Source organism: Pollicipes pollicipes, unplaced genomic scaffold (genome assembly GCF_011947565.3).
Source record: "Pollicipes pollicipes isolate AB1234 unplaced genomic scaffold, Ppol_2.1 Scaffold_1600;HRSCAF=1878_pilon_pilon_pilon, whole genome shotgun sequence".
Classification (NCBI taxonomy): domain Eukaryota; kingdom Metazoa; phylum Arthropoda; class Thecostraca; order Pollicipedomorpha; family Pollicipedidae; genus Pollicipes; species Pollicipes pollicipes.
Genome location: NW_023595962.1, coordinates 2,110,854 through 2,137,936, shown reverse-complemented (window position 1 = coordinate 2,137,936; position 27,083 = coordinate 2,110,854). Strand labels below are relative to the sequence as shown.

At 59.6% G+C, this 27,083-nt stretch overlaps 1 protein-coding gene across 1 annotated transcript in view; it reads right to left on the bottom strand.

The window, feature by feature from the left end:
• Positions 1-27,083, bottom strand: part of LOC119094346 (uncharacterized) — a gene marked incomplete at its 5' end in the record, with an annotated part of 79,665 nt that overhangs the window by 3,151 nt on the left and 49,431 nt on the right. The window contains 8 exon segments of the mRNA XM_037217417.1: positions 908-1,033; positions 1,445-1,556; positions 1,919-2,033; positions 3,081-3,215; positions 7,080-7,236; positions 9,151-9,213; positions 21,209-21,369; positions 22,781-22,830. Of these exon segments, the coding sequence (XP_037073312.1) occupies positions 908-1,033; positions 1,445-1,556; positions 1,919-2,033; positions 3,081-3,215; positions 7,080-7,236; positions 9,151-9,213; positions 21,209-21,369; positions 22,781-22,830 (919 nt within the window).

The window sequence follows — 27,083 nt, the reverse complement described above, 5'->3', positions numbered from 1 at the left end:
GCGGCGCAGTTAACATTTCCGTTAATTTCGGCTATCAGTACCAGCTTCTGTCACCACAACTGAAATGCGGCAGAAATTCTCGGGCGGCAGTTGCAACCAGCGGTTGCGAACAGGAGAAAACCCATTCCAGATAAGACAGTATTAGTAGCCTTATTCCTCGTAGAATAACCAGGAAAATGGATAGATAGAGACCTTGATATTTCGGCTGCATGCCTTCATCGTATCGAACAAGGCTTGTAGCCGAAATATTAATATATCTGTGTCCATTCTCGCGGTTGTTCTACGAGGAATAAAGCTATTAATACTGCTTTATCTATATGTATAATGTCCCTCGCAAATGTACTTAACAGGCTACGTTGTTTTAAAGCCCATTCAAGCCTCATCCTGCACTGACGCCTTGGCATCGCCCATCGAGACGTTTCCGCTCTTGAACAAACCCTTGCAAACATAAGCGCATGCTCTCAGAAAAGGGGACCCAGCATCGGCATGGGCGAGTCGCGAACTGTCCTGGACCGGTCCGTCCTCCCATCCTCCTGCATCGGTTCGTCCTCCTGTCCTCCTGTGCTCCCGTCCTCCCATCCTAGAACAGTCCGTCCTCCAGTTCTCACATCCTCCTACATCGGCCCGTCCTTCCTGTCCCCCCGTCCTCATAAACCGACCCGTCCTACTGTCCTCCGTCCTTCTGTACCGGCCCGTGCTTGGTGTTCCTGTACCGGCCCGTCCTTTTCTCCGCCGCCCTCCTGTACCGGCACATCCCTCCCGTCCTCTCGTCCTCCTGTACCGGCCCGTCCTCTTGTACCGACCCGTCCCCCTAAACAGATCCGTACTCCTGCACCAGCCCATCCTCCTGTACCGTCACGTCCTCCTGCACCGGCCAGTCCCCCGGACCGGCCCTCGCCACACGTACCGATCCTCTCCGGTAAAGGTCTGCCGAGCACCTCGACATAACTGGCCGGGAAGATGCCGACCTTTTGACCCAGGCGACCCTCAAACCAGTTGCTGTCCACCCGGCGGAGCAGGGTCACCAGCTCGCCTGGAACAAGGTCACGGCAGGTGAGCCCGGTCAAGGTCACAATACGTCGGTGCCGGGAGGCGATGATAGAGGATGGGAATGACCTTGAGAGGGTGAGAATGACGTCTGACCTTGAGAGGTAGTCAGATCGTTCGAGGCAGAGGGGTCACAGGCGTTAGAAGGGCCAGCACACGCTGACAGGTCGTCAGATGAAAAGAAGCGATCAGCTGTGAAAAGGCCATCAACTTCCTGAGACTGAAACCACACAGAGCGCGCAGTACACAGACGCCACCTCGCACCCCCATGTCCGACGAGCCATCGTTCCGTCTACAGAGCCGCTGGCGATTTTCGGGTCTGCTCGGTGACCTCCTCACGCGGGGGCGTCGCCCGGTGACCTCCTCACGCGGGGACGTCGCCCGGTGACCTCCTCACCTTTCTTGAGCGATAGCTCGACCGGTGTCTGCGCGTGGAAGGCGTAGCGGGCACGCGCCTGGCCCTCGTTGCCCAGCTTGGGCTGGCCGCGCTGGCCGTCTATCGGCACCACCTGGCGGCCGGCAGGTGAACCACACGTCAGCGTGCCGAGCGGTGTTGCCACCTCAGCGGCGGAGGAGGGGAAAACTTCCCGAGCCCGGAATCGAACCTGCGTCGCTCGATCCCATGGCGACGGCGTTAGCAATCAGACGCGTGAACGGCGGACGCGGCGGAGGCTAGAGTCTGCCAGAGTCCGCCAAACAGCTGTCCATGTCCATGCCCATGTCCATGACAATGTCCTCAGCAGGGGACGGTGTCGTAGACTGTTGGCCACCTGTTGGACTCCCGTAACCGTACTCCAAAGATTCCAAGTCGCAGGACTCTTGAGTCGCATCGCCTGCTGAGATGGCGCACAAAGGCCCAAATCTGCCTCACCTCGACGTAGTTGATGGGGAATATGCCGATGCGACCATGCAGCTCTCCCTCCAGCCAGTTGCGGTCCACCTGGCGCCGAATGAAGATGATGTCGCCCCGGCTGAAGCTCAGCTCCCTGCGGGCAGGCGGCGAAGCTGAGCTAAGCTGGGCTAATCTGAGCCAAGCTACGCTAGGCTAAGCTGAGCTGGGATGAGCTGAGCTGAGCTGAGCTGAGCTGAGCTAAGATGAGCTAAGTTGAGCTGAGCTGAGGGCGGAGCTGAGCTGAGCTAAGCTGAACTAAGCTGAGCTGAGCTGAGCTGAGCTGAGCTGAGAGCGGAGCTGTCTAGTGAGAGCACAGTAAGGCAGTGACGTCAGGGCACACCATGGGACGGCCCAGCCAACCAGGTCAACAAAAGGAGCTAAGCAGTTCTCGGCAGTAATGTGAATTTCTTGGACTAGGGGGGGGGGGGTTGGACTTTGTTTCCCCACCCACCCGGAGTTGGCGAGTTTCGCTGGGGACGAACTAGAGATTTTCGACAGTACAGAACGCCCGAAGAACTTCTAGAAATGTTAAAATGCCCTTCCCCGAGCCATTACAACAGGACACAGAGCTTAAAAAGGTCCCACGAATAAAATAAAAATCAGAGCGTTTACAGCGACGAACAGGGGACCTAGAATTAAATGATCCCCTGCAACCCGGTTCCCCCTCCCGTGGCAAAATCCTGGCTACATCACTGCCTCTTGGGGCATTACCTTTCCAGGTGCGGCTGGTGTCCACCGTCGTGATGAACGCCGCAGTATACTACGCTGAACTTGTACACAAATAATACAAATAATCTGTCCTTCACGTTGGCTCATTTGGTTAGAGTGCACGTCCTCCGATCTGCCCACCCGTGGCGGGGTGGGTTCGAGTCGCATATGGCACTCGCTATTTGCCCTTGACAGTGACAGCAGCCGCGCTAAAGGTCAGATGACGTCAGGAGGCGGGGAGGACCGTGCCGAGCATCGCGGCACGTTAAGCTTTCACCACTAAATTCTGCCGGTGTCCGGAACTGCGCGATCGGATGGTAGGTGCCAGGGCTCACACAAAATCTCATAAGTCCGTCCACCGAAATGGTTCGGATCAAATCTTCAAGAAAAAAGGACGCAGCAGGTGTGGACAGCTTCGCCCCGGGCGACTTACCGACTGTTTATCGGTTTGAAGCTGTGTAGGGCTTTGGCGGCCATCTTGGTGTCCCCGCCGCGGCTGCTGCGGATGGTGACGTCATCGAAGAGGTTGTCATAGCGGTTGAGCGGGATCGGAGACTTCTGTGCCGGCCTGGCGGCGTGGGAAGCCCCTCGTCGATATCACATAAGACATGACGACAACATGACAGAGACATCAGGCCAACAAAGAGCCACAAAGGCCACGGAGGCTGGCCTACCTCAGGTTCCGCACACATGCTCGGCACTAATCTTATCGCATTACCTGCCTGATTTAGCCACAAATGAGGCCCTTAGACCGATAGAACTTGTCCAAACGATTATTTTTTACTCTTGCTGGAGAGGGACTTCCTACAACTTCGTTTTGCAGTCCGTTCCAGCGATTCACTACTCTTTGATGAAATGACATCGGCCTCTTCATAGTTCTCCTCCTCCCTTTTCCAAATGAAACTGGTTTTATCAAGTCTCGGCCTAACATCGAGTGATTCTTGTATATCTCACTTGTCTATCCATTCCAAAATCCTGAATGCCCCGTCTGTCTGTAATATTTTAGTGAATACGAATCTAAGGCCCTGAGCATATTCTTAGATTCTGAGTTGCCAATCCCATGTATCATGCTAGATGCTTTTTGCTGTGCTTTCCCCAGGCCATATGTGTCTTGTTGGACGCATGACGGCCCAACGGATACACAATACTCTGCGTGTGGTCACTGAATGAAGGAAAAGTCCGCGTGAGACAAGGAACCACGTTAGGATTATCCTGCCACAGTCCGGGAAAGGCCCTCATTGTGCGAAGTACAAAAGGCCTGGAGCTGCTGGCCTTTTAGCGCAATTAGCACAAACAAAGCGGATTCGAGAATGTCCGACGACCAGCCGGGACCGTCAGCCAGCGATATCCGGAGCAGTATGTCAAAGCGGGTGCATCGGACCTAATAAGAAATGTGTTGTGACCACGGCACTCAATGTCTCTCGACGCTTCTCGTATCGTTGCTGCGTTATTGAACGTCACAGTGATCAGGACGTAAGTTGTTAGGTGTATTTACGAAGAACGCTATGTTTAGAGATAAGACAGTACTATTAGCTTTATTCCTCGAAGAAAAAAACCGGCGAGAAGAGAGTCAGATGGCTTGATGTTTGGGCTACGCGTCCTTATCAAAACGAAGATGAGTATTATATACCCATATAATAACTCATGATATGCTCACTCGCAGATGAGTATTCTATGCCCATACTCGTTTCGATAAAGGCATGTAGCCGAAATACCAACGCACATTTTTAAACCCTTTCTTTATCCTCTCCTTAGTTTTCAGTCATGTCATTAGTTTTTTAATTCTATATCGTTTGGTCCATTGCTCGGAAGATGTTATGCCCAAATAACCCGTAGTTCGGCCATGCACCAGGCTACTCTGATCATGGGCACCATGCGGATCACAAATATGATCAAACGAATAGACAAAGCTATACCAAATTGTACTATTTGGGTACGATGCAGCAACAGGCAATACACATACGAACGGGTGACCATAGATGGAACACGTAGCAGCATTTCGTACGTGATGCATTTCACAGTTGCATTTCAAGAATTTCGGGTCAAACGAGAACAGAAAGCGACCCAAGGAAAATTAACATTGCCAGCATAAGCAAGGAGGCAACTTTGTCTGTGTGGATACATTATGTTGTGTAACGAAAACTGACGCGAATTTACTGCGAAGAAAAAAGAAGTAGAACATGGTTGTCCAACGTCTTCACAATTTTCTAACGTGATCATTCTTGAGATTGTTGGATCGTTCCCTTGTCAGCTCATTTTCGAATGCTGATTTGTACGCCGGCCGTGGAAAATCAAAGAAAATTCGCAGATGCGAAGCCCTCATCCACACCGAATAAGGCATCAGACGACACCCGCCAATACGAGCATCGGGGGATTATCGGACGCGGTTATATCGCAACTTCCCATCCAGCTTTCAAGGATCAATGCTTGTGCCTGCACGCAGTACTTGTTACGCAGACGACAAAGCACCAGAGGACTTCGACAGCCTGCCACAGTTCCGGCTGCCACGGGCCGGCACGAGCAGCCTTGCCTACTCCTTCTCCAGCGTGTTCACGATGCGCCCCTCCGGCTTCGCCTGGTCCCGCACCCAGTGCAGGCCGTTCTTGCGGTAGAAGGTCTCGTTGATGACGGAGACCGTGGCGAACTTGGGCCCCTTCAGCAGCGCGTCGCGGCCGCCCCAGCCGTACTGCCACGACGTACACGCTTCGAACGGGAACTTCTGGTCCGGGTACAGCTTGTTGCGAGCGCGCAGGTACTGGTAGCGCCCCTCGCCGTTGTACGAGATGCCGTCATACAGCAGCTCCTTCGTCTTCGCGTCGGGCGGGAACATGTCCAGAGAGACGGTTGAATCGGGCTTCTTCGGGAACGGCGGCGGAGGTCGCTGCTTCTGCATGTGGTACTGCTTTTCGATGACGTAGCTGCTCGCTGGATGTTCGATGGTGGGAATCTTCTGAACGTTGAAACGCTCGCTGGGTACCTTGACATCCGCCAGCGAGGGGTCGTGGATCATTCGCTGGAACTCGGTGTCAAACTTCATAGCCCATCGCATGCGAGTCTCCGTCTCGTTGTGGATGGACTCCTTCCAGAAGTTCTGCCACTGGGTGTCGACTGGCATTGTGCGCGGCATGGTGGTGACTTTGTTAGGGAAGTGATAAAGTTAATCCGATGCATTCAACGCGCAAATTTGGTATTTGATGCGAGCAAGCTAAAAAAAGTTTGTCCGCCTAGTCGTTGGCAGGAAATTTGGAGACAGCTGGAATTTTGGGAAAAATGTGATCACGAAAGACAAACGACGGACGAACGATTCTTCAATGAATGCGAGGACAGTCTCGGTTTTCAGAAGCAATGAAACCAACAGCACGTGCTGTGTTTTGGCACAGTGCTAGCGTACGAATAATTGGCCTGACGGTGCGGAGCAAGGCAGCATGAACTATAACAACCAAACAGACAGGACTGAAATGTCGGCATCTTAGCATTGGTAGCATACTCCACGACGTTTTCAGCCACGAATGTCATATCGAGCATGACTTCACAACAGCGGTTTTTTCCATTTGGATGTGCTGCCACAGCTGTGCAGGTCCGTCAATATGCAAAAGCAGTGTAACAGCATCTAGCAAACTTGAAACCGGAACCAAACGGCAATGTTTGCTTGCTCCGATCAGGTCCACAAAAACAGCCGACGCGAAGACGCCACCCTGCCGACAGCGGTCCTGATGACTCTGGGCAAGAAACAGCCGTGCCAACATCCCTTGTTACGCAGCAGGCCCCGTGCCTCGTCACTTGGGTGAAGTCTTCAGCGTGCTTCGTGACCCATGTGAAGCTGTCGCCATGGGTGACCACTTCACTCACGTTAAGAAATCGCCGTAAAGGTTCCCGTGACTGACCACGGGGACGTCAGTATGAGCGTCCCCGCGACCCACACCAAGAAGTCGCTACGTGCCACCCTCTGACTCACGTGGGAAAGTCGCCATGACCCACCCGTAACTCATGTGAAAAAGTCGCCATGGCCGACCCGTGACTACCGTGAGGAAGTCGCCATGAGCGGTCCGTGACTCACGTGAATAAGTCCCCACGCGCGGCCCGTGGCTCACGTAAAAAAGTCGTCATTAGCGACCCGTGACTCACGTGAAGAACTCACCACGTGTGGCCCGTAAGTCACGTGAAGAAGTCGTCATGAGCGACCCGTGACTCACGTGAGGAGGTCGCTATGAGAGGTCCCGTGACCCACGTGAAGAAGTCTCCATGAGCGACCCGTGACTCACGTGAAGAAGTCGCCATGGCCGACCCGTGACCCACGTGAAGAAGTCACCACGCGCGGCCCGCCACTCACGTGAAGAAGTCGCCGTGGCCGGCCCGTGACTTACGTGAGGAGGTCGCCATGAGCGACCCGTGACTCACGTGAAGAAGTCGCCATGAGCGACCCGTGACTCACGTGAAGAAATCACCGTGTCGGCGCCTCTCCAGATCCTCCAGCTCCTGCAGGTAGCGGCGCCGGCGCTCCTCCTCCAGCTGGCGGCGCGCCTGTTGCTCGCGCCACTCCTCGCCGCCAGCCGCGTCGCGTTCGTCACGGCGCGCGCGGTGCGGTGAAACTGGCGCAAAAGGCGCAAGGTCGCGGTTAGAAGATATCGCGGAGGCTCTGCGGTCGGGTGGTCGTGTCTAAGCTGGTAACTATAGCCGCCGTGCACTAGGAGGAGCCATAGTGAACTGTCGTAGGTGTTCGCCGCGGAAGTATATGAACGCGGAACACACAAGGACACCCGTGGGACACAAAACACCGACGCACAGCGGAAAAACAACGCAACGCCAGGGACCTGAAACTGGTGGACGATAACAATTGAACGAATTGATGGCCACCGTCTATTTCATCGAGTCGTCGCGGCACGTTAGGCCAGTAATTGCAGAGCAGTTTCACAAAAGCGTGCTATTACCTGTAAGCTCAACGTATGTGCCTTTTTCGCTAAACAATCAAATCTGGCTTTAAACTAGCTTCAGAGCGCTTTCCGGTGTACAGACATGTAGAGCAGAGCCGTGTTACAACATCCGATTTTGAAACGCGCACACAAAGCCATTCACGCGCTCGCCAAGCACAACGTCAGCCAGACGGCACTAGGCGAGCGGGGTGGATAGCAGATGGGGCATGCACGTAGCGGCCATATCCTCCGTGCGGGCTGGCTGACATAGTGGCGGCGCGCGCCGAGCACCGGCTGGGCAGGCGATCGAGTGCCTTGTCCTTCCTTCGAGACTGATGTCATCGCATGATCGCGGGCTGGTTTTGACTCGAAGCTGCAGACCGACTTGTAGCCAGGCCGCGCCGCGGGTCGGGTCGGACAGCTGCACGCTGGTTATGTTACAACGCTGCGGGCTGATTGCGTCACGACGCCGCGCGCCCCTGTTCTACAACGCTGCTGGCCGAAACCGCCCACACCGCCGCGCGCGGTCTTTTGCTTCAACTTCTGGTCAACCGCCGTCTGCCACGCCCCCTCCCCTCTCCCCTCGCCGTTGCCGTAGTACGCGATGGAGCCACGCGGCAGCTTTGATACCGGCCGAGTTCAAGGACGCGCGGCACCCCCGAGCAATCTCGGCCGCGGCCGCCGGACCAGAGGCGTTCGCAGGGATGCATGTTTGAGGGGAGGGTAACAAGCCATACTATGTCGCTGAATGCACTAACGTACTGCAACAATTTAGTCACGAAGGCACTGCATTAACAAAGAGTTGAAAACTGCGTTCGCATCGCTCAATGAGTGTGTCCCCCACCTGGCGGTTATTTGAGTTTTACGGCACAGCCAGGTGCTGTGGCCAAATGGCACCGCCTGTCTCGCACCTTCGCAAGCCAGATGTGCACGGAATCGTCCCACAAACCACCCCGGATCGCTGGCTTCCCCGACGCGCAGCTAAACCACAACACTATTGGCACGGGTATCCCCCAGTTTTACCGGCCGCTGTACGAGAGCGCCCCCTGCCAGCTCCGGGCGGCGGGACGGCGGTCACGTGACGGGCCAGACTAGGGGGGGGGGGGGCGGGGCCGCGCCTTGCGCCATTCACGAGTCGCGAGCTGGGGGGGGGGGGGGAAGGGGGAGAAGCCGTGCCGGTTGGCAGAGGAAGGCCACTGTCGGGAATGGACTGTTGGGGGACCGACTGCCAATCGACGGTGTTTAGCTGGTGTTTGTATAATACGAGCAGGTGCAGGACGTGTCTTGATAGATCATTACAGGCCAATTTGCGGTGGTGATTTATTTATATTAGCATGCTGTAAGCATAAAAGGTGCATTTTAATTTCAAGCTCAGAGCATGCCAGTGTTATTGCAATGAGTAAACGGACAGTTGAGTAGGCACGTCAGTGACAAAGAGCACGTAGCATGCAAACAAATTCGAGAGGCATGCATCCTCCCAGCCCCTTCCTGCATTCTCCTGCGGCCGTGTCTGCGGTATTTGTGACGATGGGGCTCAGCCCTAAAGCGCGGTGCGCTCTCGCTGCTGGGCCGGCCGATCGCCGAGCGACTCACTCATTGGCCGGTCGGGAATAGCGCTGGTGGACATCGACTTCGGGATGGGACCAATCACCGGCTCTACAGGAGGAGGTCGCGTGATCAAGGTCACGTGATCAGCCGCCGAGCCGGGTCTTCGCGCCGCGGTGGTGTCACTAGTCTTTGGGGCGTGACGTGATGTGACGATTGTCTAGGAAGTCAGTCCACCATGCACAAAAGACTCCCTTTTGCATTCAGTGGTGCGAACGCACACAGAAGAACTTGCGCAGATACATAACGAGAGTCGTCCGACGCCATCGCAGCCTCGTATTCGATTTCAGGTTCTACCAATCTAGAAGTCGCATGATATGCTTGATTAAAGGTTCTACCAATCTAGAAGTCGCATGATATGCAATCACGTGGACATCGCCACAACGGATCTAAAAATTACGACATGAGCGTACAACACTCCCTCTCTGATCAACAATCACAACGTGCACACAGTGTAACCCAGCCGTGAAGGACAAAAACGACATGCACACAATCGCCGGCGAAGTTATTTCGCCGGCAGTTGTGTGTTATTAAGCAGAACTACCACACCCAACTGCTTGTCTTCATCACGCGTTGGTTTTGTGAAGACTCGTGCTTATAAACCGGTGCGCATATAGTACCAATGCCATCATGTAGCATGCTGGATATATTCTGCAACCACGCCGATACGGATTTGACAACATGAGAGTGCTGTGGTCACTGCAGAGGTACGTGCTCTAGCCCGCCTATTGAGGAAAGCTTTAACCAGTCTATAAATTTAAGCCTGTTTGGCGCTCAGTGTATGGGGTGCTTCGTTAATGAATTCGGTGCACTTCTCAGATTTTTCCTTGCTAGGCTTGCTTACCTTTCCAAGTGACGTTGCGCTTTCTGGTGCGCCAACGGTTGTACGCCCTCACTGCGCATGCGTCGCAGTGCCAGCGCCGACTACTGGCGTACGGCTGAAACCCAAACTGCGCTGGACGGCGACAGCTGGCGCTAGTGGAGCGGGTGGGCGGGACGTAACGGCCCACCGGCCGGTGGATAGACCAGTCGCGCGGCTCGCCGGCCCATGCCGCCCGTACGTGATTGGGCGCGGTCGCGGCGGGGGCGGGGCCGCTGCGCGGCGGCGAACAGGGCAGCGGGGTGGACGTGATGAGCGGCGCGGCGCTGAAGCACGGCGACTCCGTCCCTTGCGCGCTAATTGGTCGGAACTGGCGCGACACGTCCTTGTAGCGGCCGCCCGGCGCCAGGTCGACGCCCGCCGGCCGGTCTCGCTGTGCCATCACGTTCACCCTGCCCAGGTCACGCGCGAGCCGGCCGGACCACGACACGGGCTCACTGAGACTTGGGCTCGAACTGGACCTCCTCGCCGTCAGAGCGCCCGCCTCCTCGGCGCCCTGTAGGCGTCGCTTCAGTCGATCCACCTCCCCGCGACGAACGCGGCGCAGCGTCTCCCGCTCACGTTCGACGAACGAGCGCAGGTGCTCGAGCTCCTCCTTCTCGCTGGTCGGCCGACGCAGGCGGCGCTGCAACTCGACAATCTTCCCCAGGATGCGCGTGCGCGAAATGTACTGGCCGAGCTGGCGCAGGTTGCGCGGCGGGCTCCAGCTGCGCGATCGCGGGCTGACGCGGCCGGCCGCCTCGAACTGACGCGTCAGCGAGCGCACGGCGCCGACCGGCGGCGCGCCCAGCTGTGGCAGACTCGCCGCCTTGCTGAGCCGCGGCGCCGGCACCGGCCGGCGCGGCAGGTACCGGCCGGCTTCGAGCAGCGTGCGGATCCTGCGTACCTCTCCCGGCGGCGGCGACGGCGATCCGGCGCCCGCGTCGGTCCCGCTGCCGCCCGGCTCGGCCAGCCGCGGCGGCGACGCGCTCGGCACGCGCAGCGGCGGCCCGTAGCGGCGCGGCGGCGAGCTGCTGGCGCGGCGCCGCGGCGGCGAGAACGACCAACCGCGGCCGACCGGCGACGCCGAGCGCGAGCGCGCGAAGTCGTCGAACGCGAAGCGGAAGTCGTCCTCGTAGCGGAGCGCGTCGTGCTCGCCGAGCGCCGCGCGCCGGTCCAAGTCGACGGAGGAGGCCGACCGCTCGGGCACGTAGTCGGGCGAGAGGAACCGCCGCCGGTGGGCGCCGCCGCGCCGCGTCGCGCACGGCAGCGAGCTGAAGCGGGCCTCCTCCGCCTCCGCGGGCCGGCCGGGCGCCGAGAGACTACGGGGAGAGCGGCGCTCGGCGGCGCAGGCGGCCGCCTCCGCCTCGCTCCGCTCCCAGTGGTACACGGCCGTCTCGACCGCGGCGTCCGGCGCCGGCGTCGGCCGCTCCACCACCGTCTGCAGCGAGGACTGCGAGCTGGATACAGGCGCCTCGACGGCCGGCTGCGACTCGCGCTCTGGCGCCGCGCCGCTCGGCGCCAGCGGCCGGCGCAGGCGCGCCAGGCGCCGCTCGCGCAGCCGCTCCGACCGCTCCACCAGCCGGCTGCGCTCCTCGCGTGTGAGCGCGGCGCGCGGCAGCGAGCGCGCGCGCTCGCGGTCCGGCGTCAGCACCAGCAGGAACTCGTGCGCCTCGGCGCGACGCTCGCCCTCCTCCGAGAAGTCGACCGAGTAGCACGTGCGCGGCGAGGCAGCCGAGGCGGCCGGCGAGGCGCTCTTGGAGCGCGACTCGCGCGCCGGCCGCGGCGCGAAGCGGTCGGCCACCTCGCGCGACAGCGCCAGCGAGAGCCGCCGCCGCTCGGCCTCGGCCTCCGACTCGGCGCGCATCTGATGCACAGAGCCGGGGCGCGCCGGCGTCAGGCTTCGGCTGCGGCGAGGCGGCGCACCGCTCGGGCTCCGACGCCGGCCGCACGCGCAGCGTCGTCGCCGCGCCGGCCGCTGGTCGGCTCGCCACGTCCACGTAGTGGCGCGGCTCGCTGACGACTGCGCGTCGACTGCAGGCTCGTCTGCGAGCCGTAGATGCCGTTGAGGCGGCCCTTAATGGTCTCCATCTGACGCGTTGAGAGCGAGCTGAGGGAGCGGCGGACCTTGGTGCCCCGCTCAGGCGTCGCGCTCCTGCGGCGCTCCTGCGCCGAAGCACTCGGCACGCTCCCGCTCGCAGATGTCGTCAAACTTGCGCTTCAGGTCCTCGACCGAGCGGTGACGCCGCTCCAGGCTGCGGTCGCCGCTCCACTTGTCGCTGAGCCTGCTGGAGAAGCGGCTGTAGAACTCGTGGCGCCGCTGCGCGCCGTCCAGCTCCTCGCAGATGCGCTTCATCTCCGAGAGCGCTCGCTCCTTGGCGCGTATCCGCTTCCACGCCTCGTAGCTGGGGAAGGCGCGCCGGCCAGGCAGGCTGCACGCGTCCGTTAGCCGCTCCAGTTCCATCAGCCTCTCCAGGCTGTGGTAGTGCCGCTTCAGGCGCTGGAAGTGCGGCGACTTCCTGCTGGCACGCAGCAGGCGGAGCACGTACTGCCGGTACTGCAGCGGGTCCAGGTAGGGACTGGGGCTGACTGCGCGCATGCTGCGTAGGCTCTCCAGGCTCAGGCTGACGGGGCGGCGCAGCGGGCGCGCCGCCTGCTGCGCCACGTGCTGCAGGTCGCGCGACAGCGAGGCACTCAGCTCGCGCACCAGCGGCGGCGCGCGCATCTCGAGGTCGGGGCTGGACAGCGTGCTGCGCAGCCGCTCGAAGTGGTCGATGACCCCGCGCACCGGTGACGCCTCGCGGTCGCGCCGGCGCCGCCGTCGCAGCTCGTCCGCCTCCATTGCCGCCACCAGCTTTTCCAGGTTCTCGAACTTGTCGCGCAGCGAGCTGGCGATGCCGCGCGGCGGGCTGGCGGCGCCGCGCAGCGCCAACTCCGTCGCGTTGCGCCGCGTCTTCAGCATCGGTACGTAAGTGGCGCTGCGGTAGAGCGGCCGCAGCGGCGGGCTGCACTCCATGCTGTCGTAGCCCGTCTCGGTGCTCGTCGAGAGGCCCTTGGCCGGCGAGTGAGCGCTGCTCGAGCGCGGTGACACCGCCGCCGAGCCGTTGCCGTCGCCGCCGCGCGCGCAGGACTTCGCCGACCGCGGCAGCGTCGCCGACCTGTACGGAGAGAGCGGCTGTCGGCGCGGCGCCTGGCTGGCGCGAGCATGGGACGCGGCGTGCGCACTGCGAACCGCGCCACCGCCGCTGCCGCCGCCGTCAGCCGAGGCGCCACCGCAGCGGATGTGGCCGTACGGAGATCCGGGCGCGCGCACCGTGGCGGCGCGCGTGAGCGTGCGACCGCGCGGCGGCGCCGGCCGGCTGGCGAAGCTGCGCGCGCGCGTCACCGCCCGCCCGCCGGGCGACCTCGCGCGCGCCGGACCGTGCTCGCAGACGTGCTCGCGTCCGTGCTCGCGGCCGTGCTCGCGGGGCGTGCTCATGCGGCCGTAACTAGAGGCGAAGGTGGGGCGGGCGTAGCTGGCGGCGGCCGAGCCGGACACGAGCGAGGGAGAGGAGAGCGCAGGGCGGAGCGGCGCTGACGCGAGCCGGCCGGGCCGCGCCAGACTGCTCGGCGGGCTGAACACCCTGCCGCCGGTGGAGGCCGGGGCTCGTCCGCCGGCGCCTCGCCATGACTTGACCGTGCTTTTGGACGGCGAGCTGACCAGCGACGAGCACACGGAGCTCGTCTTTGACGAGTCGGCCGTCTTGTTCGGCGACGAGGGCGGCGAGCTGGCGCTGCGGCGCGCCGCGCCCGCCGCCCGCCGCGCCGCCGGCCGCGCCGGTGCGCGCGCCGGCGCCGGCGCCGACTCGACCGCGGCGCGCGGCAGCGAGCGCGACCGCGGCGGCGGCGGCGCGTTCCAGCCGCGCTCACGGCGGCGCAGCGCTTCTTCCTCCTCGCTGTCGGATCGGGCCGGCCGGCCGGCGCGGCGCTGGCGCGCTTGCCGACGGCCCGGCGTCGCCGCCGCCGGCTCCTGCTCTCGTCGCGACCGGCGCCGGCCGGCCGGCGTCGCCTCCGTCGGCAGCGACGCGCCGCCAGCCCGACCGGTGCCGGCACGCTCGGCGCGCCGTCTGGGAGAAGCATCGCCATCATTCTCGCCCTCCCGCGTGACAGACGGCGACCTCTCGCGCTGGGCGCGCTGGACCTGCGTGTCTTCCTGCCCCGTGACCGCGTCCTCCTCGTCTCCCACGCCGCCGCGCCCTTCCTCGCCGTCCGCCCGGTCGGCGTGGTGCCCTCTATCGTCGCTGCAGTCCATGTCGCGCTCTCCGTAATCCTCGTGCAGCACCCCGTCGCGCTCCTCCGGCGACGGCGCGTCGTCGTACTGCCCGGACTGGTGTTCGCGCTCGGCCGCCTCGATCGCCTCCACGGTCTCCCTGACCCTGCCGTCCAGGCGGAGTATCTCGCGGGCAGCCCGGCGAGTACGAGACCTGCACGCTCAGCACGCGGTCGCTGCCGCCCTCCGAGTCCACGCCCGAGCTGAGCTGCACCAGCGACTGACGCACCTCAGTGTCGGTGGGCGAAGTCACCGCCTCGTGCGCCGCCGCCTCCTCGACGTGCACTTCCACGCGCTCGTCGGCCCCGTCGTCGGCGAGGTGGGCGCCCGCGTCGCTGTCGCAGACGTTGGCGTTGTCATCACGGGGCCGGGTCTCGTCGGTGGCCTCCTGTCGCCGGCTGCGCCGTCGGCGGCGACATTGTTGTTGCCGTTGTCGTCGGTGATCTCCTCAATCCTCACCCCGCCGTCGCACGTGTCGAGCAGACACGCCCAGGCGCCGTCGCCGCCGTCGTCGTCGGGGCTGAGGGGCGACTCGCGGCCGGCCGGCGCGCCGGCGCGGTCCTGCACGGTGAACACGCTCTCGCTGACGGCTCGACGCTGTGCTGAGGAGCACGTCCGACGCGCGCCGGCCACCGGGCGCGCCGGTCTGCCGGCGCAGCAGCCGCCGCCGCAGCGCCTCCGCCTGCTCGCGGTAGCCGGGCTCGCGGCTAGACTTGAGGCTGCTGCTGCGTCGCGGCGCGGCGGCGCGTCGGAACGGCGACAGCTCCGAGCGCCGCGTCTCACTCGTCACGGCGTCGGCTGCGCGCAGGCTGGCGGAGCGCTGGGGCGCACGGCCGGCCGGCGGCGACCTCCCGCGACCGCGCCCCGCCCCGGCCCGGTCCGGCTCGGCCGGCGGCGACGCGCGGCGTCTGCCGCCGGCGCTCCGCCGACGCTCCAGCGACGGTGAGCGGCCGGCCGGCGAGCCGTACCGCACCGTCTGCGTCCACTTGACGAGGGTGGGGTTCCAGCGCGACTGGAGCCGCTTGGGCGGCGGCGGCCGCTGCTCGTCGCCGCGCCGTTTCAGCGACATAGTGACGCGCGTGCGGGTGTAGCGCACGCGCCGCCGCAGGCGTCCTCCGCCCTCCTCCTCCTCCTCCTCGTCCTCCTCCTCCTGCTGACTGGCAGCCGCGGTGGGACGGTGGATCGTGGAGTAGAAGGCCGGGTAGGTCGGCGCCGGCCGCGCCCGGTGAGGGGTGCTGTACAGGGGCGCCGTCCTTGCTGTCCGCCGCGGCACGCTGTAGAGCGGCACACCTCCGGGACCGCTCAGACGCGCCGGCTCGTCCAGCTCGCGGTATAGCGGGTTCTCGCGGTACACCGCCATGCCGCCGTCGGCCGGCCTGCAACAGGACGCGCGCGGTGACGGCGTGCGTCTCAGCCGCCGCCGACCAAGACGTGCGCCTCAGCCGCCTCCGACCGAGACGTGCGCCTCAGTCGCCGCCGACCGAGACGTGCGCCTCAGTCGTCGCCGACCGAGACGTGCGCCCCAGCCAGCGGTCGGTGAACGGTGAAACGCGACCATCGTCGTCGTCTGACCTGAGTGATCACAGCGGTCTGGTACGTGGACACCTTCAATGCGTTGGTCCGTTTCGTACGTCTCTCCCCGTGTCACGTGACGCCCAGCGATAGCCATGCGCCCCCACGGCCCAGGCGGTGCTGGTGGCAGAGATTGACGCTGTGACGTCCAGCCTGAACTCGATGAGGCCAGTGCGGTGCCGGGTGAGCTCTGATGACATTGCCCTGGCGCCGACGGCGTGCGGAGTGCCGTGCTCCAGCCATTGGTCTTCCTGCGGTGCTCCAAGCACGTGCGTCAGCCAGTCCGCTGTGGTGCTCCATCCATGTGCTTCAAGCATAACTACCCGGCCGCTGCGTGCCACGCGTGCTCCTGGGTGCTGTGTTCCGAGGGTGCTCCCGTCCGTCGGATACCACGCGCGTTCGGCATTCACCTCCACCGCAAGTCTCCGTGGGCGACGCGAGCCCGACGCTCTCGTGCCGGTGCCGTGGGCGCGCCCAGCCTAAGCCGTGCCGTGGACGTGCGCCGCGGCCCGTCCGTTCGCCGTGCGCCGTCGCCGCCGCCGCCGGAGCTGGCGACCCTGCGGCACCGCCGTGCGCGGAGACGTGCGGCCGCCAGACCCAGCCGCCACCGACGCCGTGCAGTGTCGCTCGACGTGCCGTGCGCTGCGTGCCGTGCGCAGTCGGACGTGCGCTGAACGTGTTCCGGACGTGCGCTGGGCGTGCGATGGAGGTGCGCAGGATGAGCACCACATCCTGCAGCGGACGTGCGCTGGACGTGCGCCCGGTGAGATTGGGTGGTGGGCCCGCGGTGCGCTGCGCCCTTACCCCCGACGACAGTGTAGCTCACCGCCCTGTGACGCATGCGCAGTGAGGTCGCTCTGCGGAGCTACCGCCCCGACTGTGCGGCCTGCCCAGTGAGGTGTGCTCTCTTACCCGGTACTCACGGTGAGATGAGCGACGAAGACGCGCGCGGGGTAGTGCCCGGGGTAGTGCCGGGGGTAGTGCTCAGGGTAGTGCCCGGGATAGTGCCCGGGATAGTGCGTGGGGTAGCGCCGGCATAATGACGCCAAATCTCAACGGTTTTATGGACTGCCTGGTCCCACATAACACGCTAACCAAATATCCCGCCTTGAAACCTCCCGACCAAGGATAGGACAAAGCGGCTTCGTCACAACACCGTCTTCTCCCCACTCCAAATGACACTCCGCTGCTCGTGCCGCGCCGCCTCACCAGGGACGAGCTGCGACCGTCGGTCACGAGCCGGACTGCTGACCGGTTCTGAGTAACGCCCGCTCCTCCGTCGACACACCGATTTGTGTTCCCTGTCATCCCGTCGACATTCCGTCGGCATTCCCTATCGGCCTCGGCAACCGATACAATGTGGGTTACATCACATATATCACCACTTCCTTAAGCCCTTGAGTACAGAAAGTAAGAAAAAAATGAAGGTATAGGTTGGCACCACGGTTTAGGCATGTGGCCCAAATGTGTTTTTCAATCAATTCAACGGAATTTTTACGCAGAAGCCCCGCGGTAGACAGCATGACCGGTTCAGCAAGGAGGACCTGAAACCCTTTTGGAAACTTCTTAAACCCCACGCATCACTCTTGTATCTCAATTTCCGAAGAGAATCATCTATGAAGAATAAATGTTGACGCTAAGAGAATCATCTATGAAGAATAAATGTTGACACCCTCGGGGCGCCTGCCGCATGGAGAGTGGGGCACCTCAAAGAGGAGTCGCTCTTTTGTCTTTTTGGCTATGTCTTTGACTATAATTGTAGTTTCGATACGCGAGGGGATCCTTTGGACACGGGCTCACATCTGACCTGGCCTTGATGCCCTGAGGGCTTCTAGCAACCAAAGCGTTTCAATGGCCGTACTGACCGTGAATTAATTTTCTTCCACATGAGTGGTATCTTCGTCGTATCGTCAGGTACAGTTTTAGCGAGCACAGAGGTCGTATTTCTAACCATCATGTATCCATTCGGGGCCATGGTGTTGGCCACGAATCTAAAGCAGGTCACCTAAAGTGCTGCTTAAATCCGGATCCAGATACTAAATATAAAACATAGTATTGCTATAATCTGCGACTCGATAAGACAATAGTAATATCCTTATTCCTAGTAGGCAAACCAGGAGAATGAAGAGTTCGAATTCGTTCCGATTGAGTCATGTTGTCGAAATATCAATGGATCCATCTCTCCATTCTCCTTGGTTGCTCCGCGAGGAATAAGGCTATCGCTACTGTCTTATCTAAACGCATGATGTTCCTCGCAAGTGCACTGAACAACTTTTCCCATCTGCAACTATCGGCAATATGCACGAACAGCATATGTGCGTCATTTCGAGACGTGTTTGAAGCACGCGAGCCCAAAAGGAGCCGTCGTCGGCCGCCGCGGTCCAGTCCTCCGCAGGGGCGCGTCCAGGCCTCTCGTTCAGGGTGCACCAGTGCCGCCGCATAAACATGAGCTATATCTGGAGCCGCCGCGTCGAATCGGCCGCTGTTTTAATTCACCGGCGCTGGGGTGGACCCAGCTTTATGACGTGCACTGCGCACCCGGGCTATTTTTGACGGGCAGAAATCGGGAGTAAACATGTCAGTGCCCGAGAGCTTCAGATTGTTAACGTGACCACTTATTCGTGACAGAAGAAGTGACAGAAGTCTGCTCGAAGTACAGAGGCATGATGCGAATGTGAAACATGTGTGTCTAAAAGCGGCGAGAGCTTTCTGCGCCGGATATCATGGCAAGGGATTACACCAGAGAGCTCTTTAATAGCAATTCTAATACGCTTCACTGTCTGGCGGAATATGGCTTATGTCATCGCTTATCAAGAGGGGGGGGGGGGGGGGAGGGCGGAAAAATGGGGCGGATAGTCTCTATAGCTGAGGGCAAAACCGGTTTCGAAGATGATTTTTCCAATAAAACGCCATAGCGTGAACGTTTGTCTCTCATCATAAAGATGAACATTCCCTCTCTCGGCCGCCTCTTCGCGCTCCCTTTAATGCTTCGCCGTTGAAAAGTAATCGCTGCATGGCTATCTAAATTATTATTCCTCACGGCGTTCACTGTGGGATGAAAACATCTCCACGTACACCTGGACCAGAACATGTGGACTTTCAGTACAGCGCAGATGCATGGAACTATCGAGCCTCACCGGTTTCATTCTCGAAGCCGGCAGTCCACAACCCGCCTCCGAACCTCACGCTCACTTCCACACCACCCGCTATCCCGCTGGCGCCGGCGCCCGGGCGACCACCACTGCCGTTTCTCCCGAGTGGAGGACCCAGCCCAAACTTGGCACGCGCCGCCGTGCAGAGGCGACGCCAGGCCACCGGTGGTTATTCAACCCGAACCGAGCCCGAATTAGAAGCTGCGCTGGCAGCTCAGACGGCGCCCAATCGCGTCAGATTTCGCCCCAGAGACAATAGAGCCCGACTGACGTCGCCACCCTGAGTAGTCTCCCGGCAGGGGTACGTGGACACGAGACAGCGCTGCTGACACCGCCTCTGGGCCGAGGCTTCCGCGAGCATTCTCCATGCCACCAAAGTCAACACAAACACGGCGGCAGAAGCCGATGCTGCCAGCTCCGCTCCGCGCTCCTCCCCCCCCCCCCCCCTGGGTGACGCTGACAGCCCCTCCCCCCTCCCCTTCCCACATCCCCCGGCGCTCAATTAGACTCGCCGTCAGCTGATTGTATGGCGGCCTGAGCCCGGACGCCGGCGGGACCTAAATCTCAGATCTGGGCTGGGCACGTGGTTTGGGAGAAGGCTCTGCGCTCCGACCCCCGTCTGAAGGCCTGAAGGTGACAGCGGGCGAATTGGAGGTCCAGAGCCGCCGAGACCGGGGCTTTCCGCAGTCAACTTGCGGCGGCACCAACTCCTCAGCGCCGGGGTTCGCCCCGGGCTAGATACCGCGCCGCCAAACATCGGAGAAAATCGCGGCGCCTGAGACGACGGCGGATACTGTGCCGGCGCACACGGGGAGGAGTCCCAGCGTCTCTCCGCGGAGGTCTCGCCGCATGCTGCGGGCGGCGGCGCAGGTGCTGGCCAGCTACACGAAACGTTCGGTGCCACTTTCCGCATCGGTTCCCAAAGCCAGTTGGCGCGGCCGTGCGGCGTGTTCGTGTCACTGGTCGACCGGCGGGGCCCCCGTTCTCGTGGGGCGGGGGCCCGACGCGTTAAACATTCATTGGCACAGCATGCCACGCGGACTCGTTTGAGCCCCAGTGACAACACGACTCTCCGCGTCGCGTCGAAACTTCCACCGATCAATGGCGAGACCCCGCTGGGTCACGTCCGTTACAAGCTGTGGCTCCCCCTCCCCCACACGCTGTAGTTTTAAGGAAACTTTATCGTCGTGCGCCGCCAAGTCACGCGGGTCCAGGCATCCAGGTATGCTGTGCTTGGGTGCTGGCACGAAGCCGCCGTTCTCGAGACTACCGTATTCAACTTCGTAATTAACGCAGTCGCGCAACTGTCACGCTATCGTAGTAATGGCATACTTATTATTACATTATATATATATTAGGGTCCCCCTGACCCACTCGACGCTGAAAGACGCAAACGGCGTCGCTATTTGCAGACGATTAATATACGATTAATATAGGTTGACGGCTCCAAAGTTAGAGGCATGACTCGGCGTAACCACGCCGCTTCAACCGAGATTAGATTCAAACGTTTTCAATCTACCTGGGTTTTCTTAGTTTCCCCGAACCCCATTTCGTATGCTTTGATAGTTATTTCCCAAGATGTCCACTCTCGTCGCCTCCCCATCAAGAACCGCTAAGCGCCGGAAGCTCCAACACTCCGGCATTTGAATTCCATTTCGAGCCCATCATATGCAAAATGACTTCTGCTCTGGACAGATTCCGGGGTCCAACTCACCGGGGTACAATTCTCCCCTTGGCCAGTTCCGCCGCGTCCGTGGTCTGACGTAATCCCGGTTACTGAGCCGGCGAGCAGTGGCGGCTCCAGCATCCAATCTCGGAAGTGGTATCAAGGCCTCAAAACACCGCGCTAGTGACCCGAAAATAAAGCAATGGAAACGGGACGGCTCCACCCCCTACAAGAGAGTCTCTTCCGCCCGTTCTGGTACTGCAAAAGGCGGCTTCTTCAAACGAGCTGAGGGCGTGACCCCCCCCCCTTCCTGGCGGTAGCCTGGCTCAGCCCCTGCCGCTGTACGTACACTGGGGCTTCTGCGGGGCGGGCCTGCGCAGACCTCCAACCGGCACCTCTCCGCCGCGATGGACCAGACAAACGAGCTGAGGGCATGATCCCCCCCCCCCCCGGCGGTGGCCTGGCTCCGCCCCTGCCGCGGTACGTACCCTGGGGCTTCTGCGGGGCGGGCTTGCGCAGACCTCCAACAGGCACCTCTCCGCCGCGCTGGACCAGACTGTAGAGCGAGCGCTGCTCCTCAGGTGCGATCGGCTCCCGCTCGTGCCGGTGGAACACCAGGTTCGAGTCCGAGTCGTAGCCGTCCAGCACGCTGCCGGAGTCAGAGTCAGAGTCAGAGTCGGGAGGGGAGGTGCCATGGTAGTGGGGTTCGGGTGCCCGCATCGTTCACAGGGAGTATGTGCTGTGGCTGCCCAGAATCCTTGCGGCCAGCAGGATTACCCGAAGCCTGCAGACCACCCTTGAGGATTTCAAGACGCGCTGCAGTCACGAGATGCCGGGGAGCTGCGGCCCCTTATGGGGGCACCGCTTTAGGTACAGTGCCAGTCGAGCATTGACGTCGCGCTACTTTAATGGAGAGATTGACGTACAAGCAAACTACTGTGATACTCGTATGTTCCAGCGGTGCACTGCATGTTACGCTATGGCGTGTGCGATGTACGTGCGATATGCTCAACTGTATCATGCGGTAGCGTCAGCAGCATACAACGTTTGAAACAACGTTTTGCCGTTTCCAACGACTTCACAAATGACGTATGCGTAATTTGACCGGGAAAACTCAAAACGGGCCTTACTGCGCGGGGTGTGTTGCTCAGCCCCTCCGAGAACAAAACAAATTCACTACGACATACTGCAGGTGCGCCCTGCTAATAACGTCTCTGGAAGCTGCCACGAAACGTAAACACAGTTTACGCCCAGAGACGAAAGCGAACATGACACAAAAGTAAATCCAAATGGCTCTGACTGGAACTCCACCGAACCATCGCGGCGCCACCGGCAGCGGCGCGGTGCGACATTCCCACCCGACCTGAGCCGATCACAACATGCATCGGACGCGCTCGTGACGCGCTGCCCGGGTCAGCCGCGTGACGGGCCTGATTCGGCGGCGGGACGGGGCCCTCATCATCGGCCCGACACGCGAGCCGACCGTCGGCCGCGGACTGAGCGACACAGCATCGACCACCGGACCACATCCGGCCAGCCAGACTGACCCGGTCAGCGCGGTGCACCCCGTGGGTGGGGGGGGGGGGGGTTATCGTGTTGCCGCGATTGGGTGGGACAGTACGGTTTATCCTGGCGACGACGTTGAAGCCGCAATATGTCACACGTTTGCGAGAGCTTCCCCTCCCCCCCTCCACCAAAGCGCGGGGCGCGGTTTGGATCCTGGTCGCCGCTCTCGTAAATGCACCTGGCTTTGTGAGCGCGCGGGGTCGCATGCGGCTTGATTTGTGGGTTTAACACCCCGACTGCCACCATCACCAACCCTGAAGCGCACGATTTCTCGATCACTGCGACGTTGACCGTTCCCAACGACCCGTCAAACATGTCAAAACGTCGTCAAAACAGCGACAGATCCACCACCTCGGCTCGCCAGCCTGTTCGAAGCCGGCGCATCTTGCGCGCCGGTCCAACGGCGCCGGCCCCGAAATAGTGGGGCGCCATTCGCCGCTATTGAGCCGGGCGGCCAAAAATACGCGGCGATCAGGCGCCCGCCCGGGACTTACGCTCGCGTGAACGACTTGGGGTGCGAGGCCGAGACAGCGCGCGCCGCCCTCTGCAACACGGAAAGAGCGTCAGCGGAGCGGCGGTCAGAGGTCACGACGAGGGCAGGGGCAGAGGTCACGACGAGGCAGGGCAGGTCACGACGAGGGCAGGGGCAGAGGTCACGACGAGGGCAGGGGCAGAGGTCACGACGAGGGCAGGGGCAGAGGTCACGACAGAGGTCACGACGAGGGCAGGGCAGAGGTCACGACGAGGGCAGGGGCAGAGGTCACGACGAGGGCAGGGGCAGAGGTCACGACGAGGGCAGGGGCAGAGGTCATGATAGGCATGGGGTCAGGGCGCTGTCACGCATCGGGTGTGAAGATCAGAGGTCCACGGTCGGCAAGAGTCGGTGTGGCGAGGTCAGAGGCCACGGCGAGGTCAGAGATCGCGGGTCAGGGGTCGTGACCCGCTTGGGGTCAGGGTGTTATCAGGCGTCATGCGTCGTGGTTGTGGCGTTACACTCAGCGCAGGGGAAACAAACTTGAGCGAAGAAAAACCAGCGAAAAGAACCTGGCGAGAGATGGAGGCGATAAGAGGCCGACTTCTGCGTCACTCTGAGACAGCCGGAGGTCAGCGACGCCTGCTAAACATGGAGGGAGTCGGCCAACAAATCATCCCCGGACCGCCGGCCATCGCCATCAACGAGGAGTCCAGAACGTTAAACGCCACTCGGTTGACCGTAGGACCATTGTTTGGTTCACTTAGCTCAGCAATTTTAAAAAGGCGGAGACGAATAACAGGGGTTTAAGTGATAGAAACACACCATCAACTCACGTACTCAAAGCCAATGAGACCAAATGCGTCGTACGCAATGTGAGGTTAAGCTCAGATTATTGGCATGATTTGGCACATTTTTTGAATGGGTCAAACTCATGATCAGACTAGCTAGAAACTGTCAGCTTCCGTTGGCAACTTTGATTGATTTAACGAGAGCCAATACTTAATGGCACCCAAAAGGCGTAATAAATTTTGCATCCAAACGACCTAAGCCCAAACATGCTTGCTGCCTCGGCCTATATAGGCTGGAACCCCTTCCCAACCAAACAAGCCTGTTATTCACTTGACACTTTGTCCACGAATGCCACTTAACGCAAAATTCTGATGGACCCAGCCCTCCCATACACCACCTAATCTTTGGTATAACGTCCGCCAGACACGCACATAGCACACGAACCTGGGACCGAAAAACGAAACAAAATCACAAGCGGCTGAGCAGGGAAGACAGAGATAGAACGCTGTCCCCAATTCATAACCTCGACATTAATTGTCGTTTGGTTCCGCTTTTGACACGTAGTTCACAGTGGCCTTTGAAATATTTCATACTGCGTTGGTCACTGACATGTCGCGGCAGGGAGAGTAAACTGAATTATGAAGGAGGCCGGCGCCTCGCTACGTGTTTTCCACGTCTCCGGTTCCAAGCAAAGTGGCAAACACGCGTATGTCGCGACGGCCTTGTACTCTCGTGGGAAATTAGCTGCAGCGACCTACAAATACCGACGGGGAGGTGCCTCGGGCGACAATGCGAAGCCGAACGACACAGCGAGGCAGAAGCAATGCGCGGGTAAACACGCCAACGTTTTTGTAACATCCTTGAGCAGACAAGACGGCAGCAAAACGTAACATTGCCTCCGTCCCGTTAAAGGAACATTTCGAGATGCCCTGTCATAATTTCCGCATTCTTAGTTCACCGTCTACTACATTCATGTCATTTATATGATGCTTTCTTGCAAAAAAGAACATATTTGCATGTTGCTCCTTTTTGGTATAGAAATAGAGTACTAAAAGAAAACAAGGAGATAGACCGAGTATGTTTCTGCGCGCTCAGTAAGCCTGCTCCGGATCAGGATATCACCAGGTGTTAACCAAGCAAAGCGAGCGTTTTCCCACAACAGAACTGATATATATATATATATATATATATATATATATATATATATATACGTAAGATATTTGCACATGTATATCAAAACTACTCATCTCACCATACAAAAGGAAAAACACTGCTATCCACGTGTATCAGTGTAGCGTTGAAACTCTATGAGAAAGCCGCTAAGGTAGAATGGCCACCATCACGTGGAAAGTATTGGATCACGAAAGTAACACAAGTCGCAGGGAAGCTGCCTTTATCGCGCTTCGTCCGGCGAGCTACGCACAAACATGGACAGATGCGTGGCACGGCATGGAACGTTACGCATAGCGCGCGTGACGTCATGGTTCGTCCAAGCGTGATGTCATGGCCCGTCCAAGCGTGACGATCAGTGAGATCAGATCAGGAGCAGTGACTGCTGGACCGGATGACCCACACGCCATCTTGCTGTCCTGCTTCATTCTAAACTCACCAGTTTATCTGCGTATCGGCTAACGGCTCAAGCGACATGAGTGCAGGGTGAGGGTTAAAGGGACAGGCCGTACGGAAAGTGTCTTTTCAGGTTATGCGTAAAAGGTTACAGTCCTTCAAGGTTTTCACTTGGCATCGCTCCTTTCAGTAGAGGTTCGCTCTTTACCTTGAAAAATTCTCCAAAATTTCGGACTTCGAGGTGAGTTGCGCATCAACGCTACTTCCAAATATGACAGTGTACATAGTACTTTCAAATATGACAGTGCATTTTCCAATATGACAGTGTGTATAGTGTTTTCAAATACGACAGTGTGTATAGCGCTTTCAAATATGACAGTGTGTAAAATACTTTCCAATATGACAGCGTGTGTAGTACTTTTAACTATGAGAGTGTGTGTAGTGCTTTTCAATATGGCAGTGTGTGTAATACTTTCCAATATGACAGTGTGTGTAGGATTTTCAAATATGACAGTGTGTGTGGTACTTTCAAATATGACAATGTGTATAGTACTTTCAAATGTGACAGTGTGTGTAGTACTTTCCAATGTGACAGTGTGTGTGGTACTTTCAAATATGGCCGTGTGTGCAGTACTTTTAACTATGAGAATGTGTGTAGTGCTTTCAAATATGACCGTGCGCGTAGTAGTGTGCCTGCGCGCTGCGGCGTTTCCACTGGACCGAAACCGCAAACAGTGCAACATTTCATCTGCAAATGATTAGCTATTGTTAGCTCGATTTCTTTGTGGAGTTAGGATTTTCAGCTCGTTCTTGAAAAACAAAACTAGGACAATACAACAATAGGACAATGCAACAATACTTTGTGGTAGGCCCAATCACGAGCTCAGTCTCACAAATAAAATCACTGATGCCCGGATTGTACGTCTTTGACTGAGAGTCGGCCCACATTTGGGTATAAACTATCGACCCTATTACATAACATGGTTATCAGCCATCTTAAATTCGCTTATTAACCCAAGACAAACCTCAAGCGGTGCTGAAAGGACCAGCCCAGGAAAGATGACATCACAGGGAAAAACGACACGACAGGTCACAGACAAAGCGGGCAGTTTGCTCACGACGACACTGTCTGGGACGCGACACACACGGAGTTCCCTGCGCGGCGGTGGACACAAAACCCCGTCACGAGCGTGACAGTTGAGCTCACGTGCGTCCGCTGCCGGCGGTGGGCTTTCCGGTCGGGCTTCTCCTGAGTCTTTTCGCCTTCCCAGCACTGTTTAGTGCAGAGAGACACTCAGAGAGTGACGTAGCTTTGAGCAGATATGGCGCCAAACCAACCGCACACTCAGCTCACAAAACAGCACTGCTTCAAAGGGAACATGAGCCCCGCAGTTGCAAAGACGCCAAACCTAAAGTGAGGCTGGCTGGCTGCCAAAAGTCAAACGTACCGAATGTCAAAACACTTTGGTAATAAAACCCAAACGCACCGAACATCGAGCCATTGATCGGCATTAAAATGTCAAACGCACTGCACATCACAACAACGCTCCGCCAATTGCCAATTTCAGCCGATATCCACTGCCATCCCCGCCTCCTGAGGATACCGAACAGGCGGTCGGCTTGCGCCACGCGCATCGCACCCCGTCCACGCGTACCCGACAATCACGGCGGACACCACCGGACAATCACGGCGGACACTACGGCACAATCACAGCGGACATCACTGGACAATCACGGCGGGCACCACCGGACAATCACGGCGACACCACCGGACAATCACGGCGGACACTACGGCACAATCACAGCGGACATCACTGGACGATCACGGCGGACACCACCGGACAATCACGGCGGACACCACCGGACAATCACAGCGGACATCACGGGACAATCACAGCGGACACCACCGGACAATCACAGCGGACACCACCGGACAATCGCAGCGGACACTACCGGACAATCGCGGC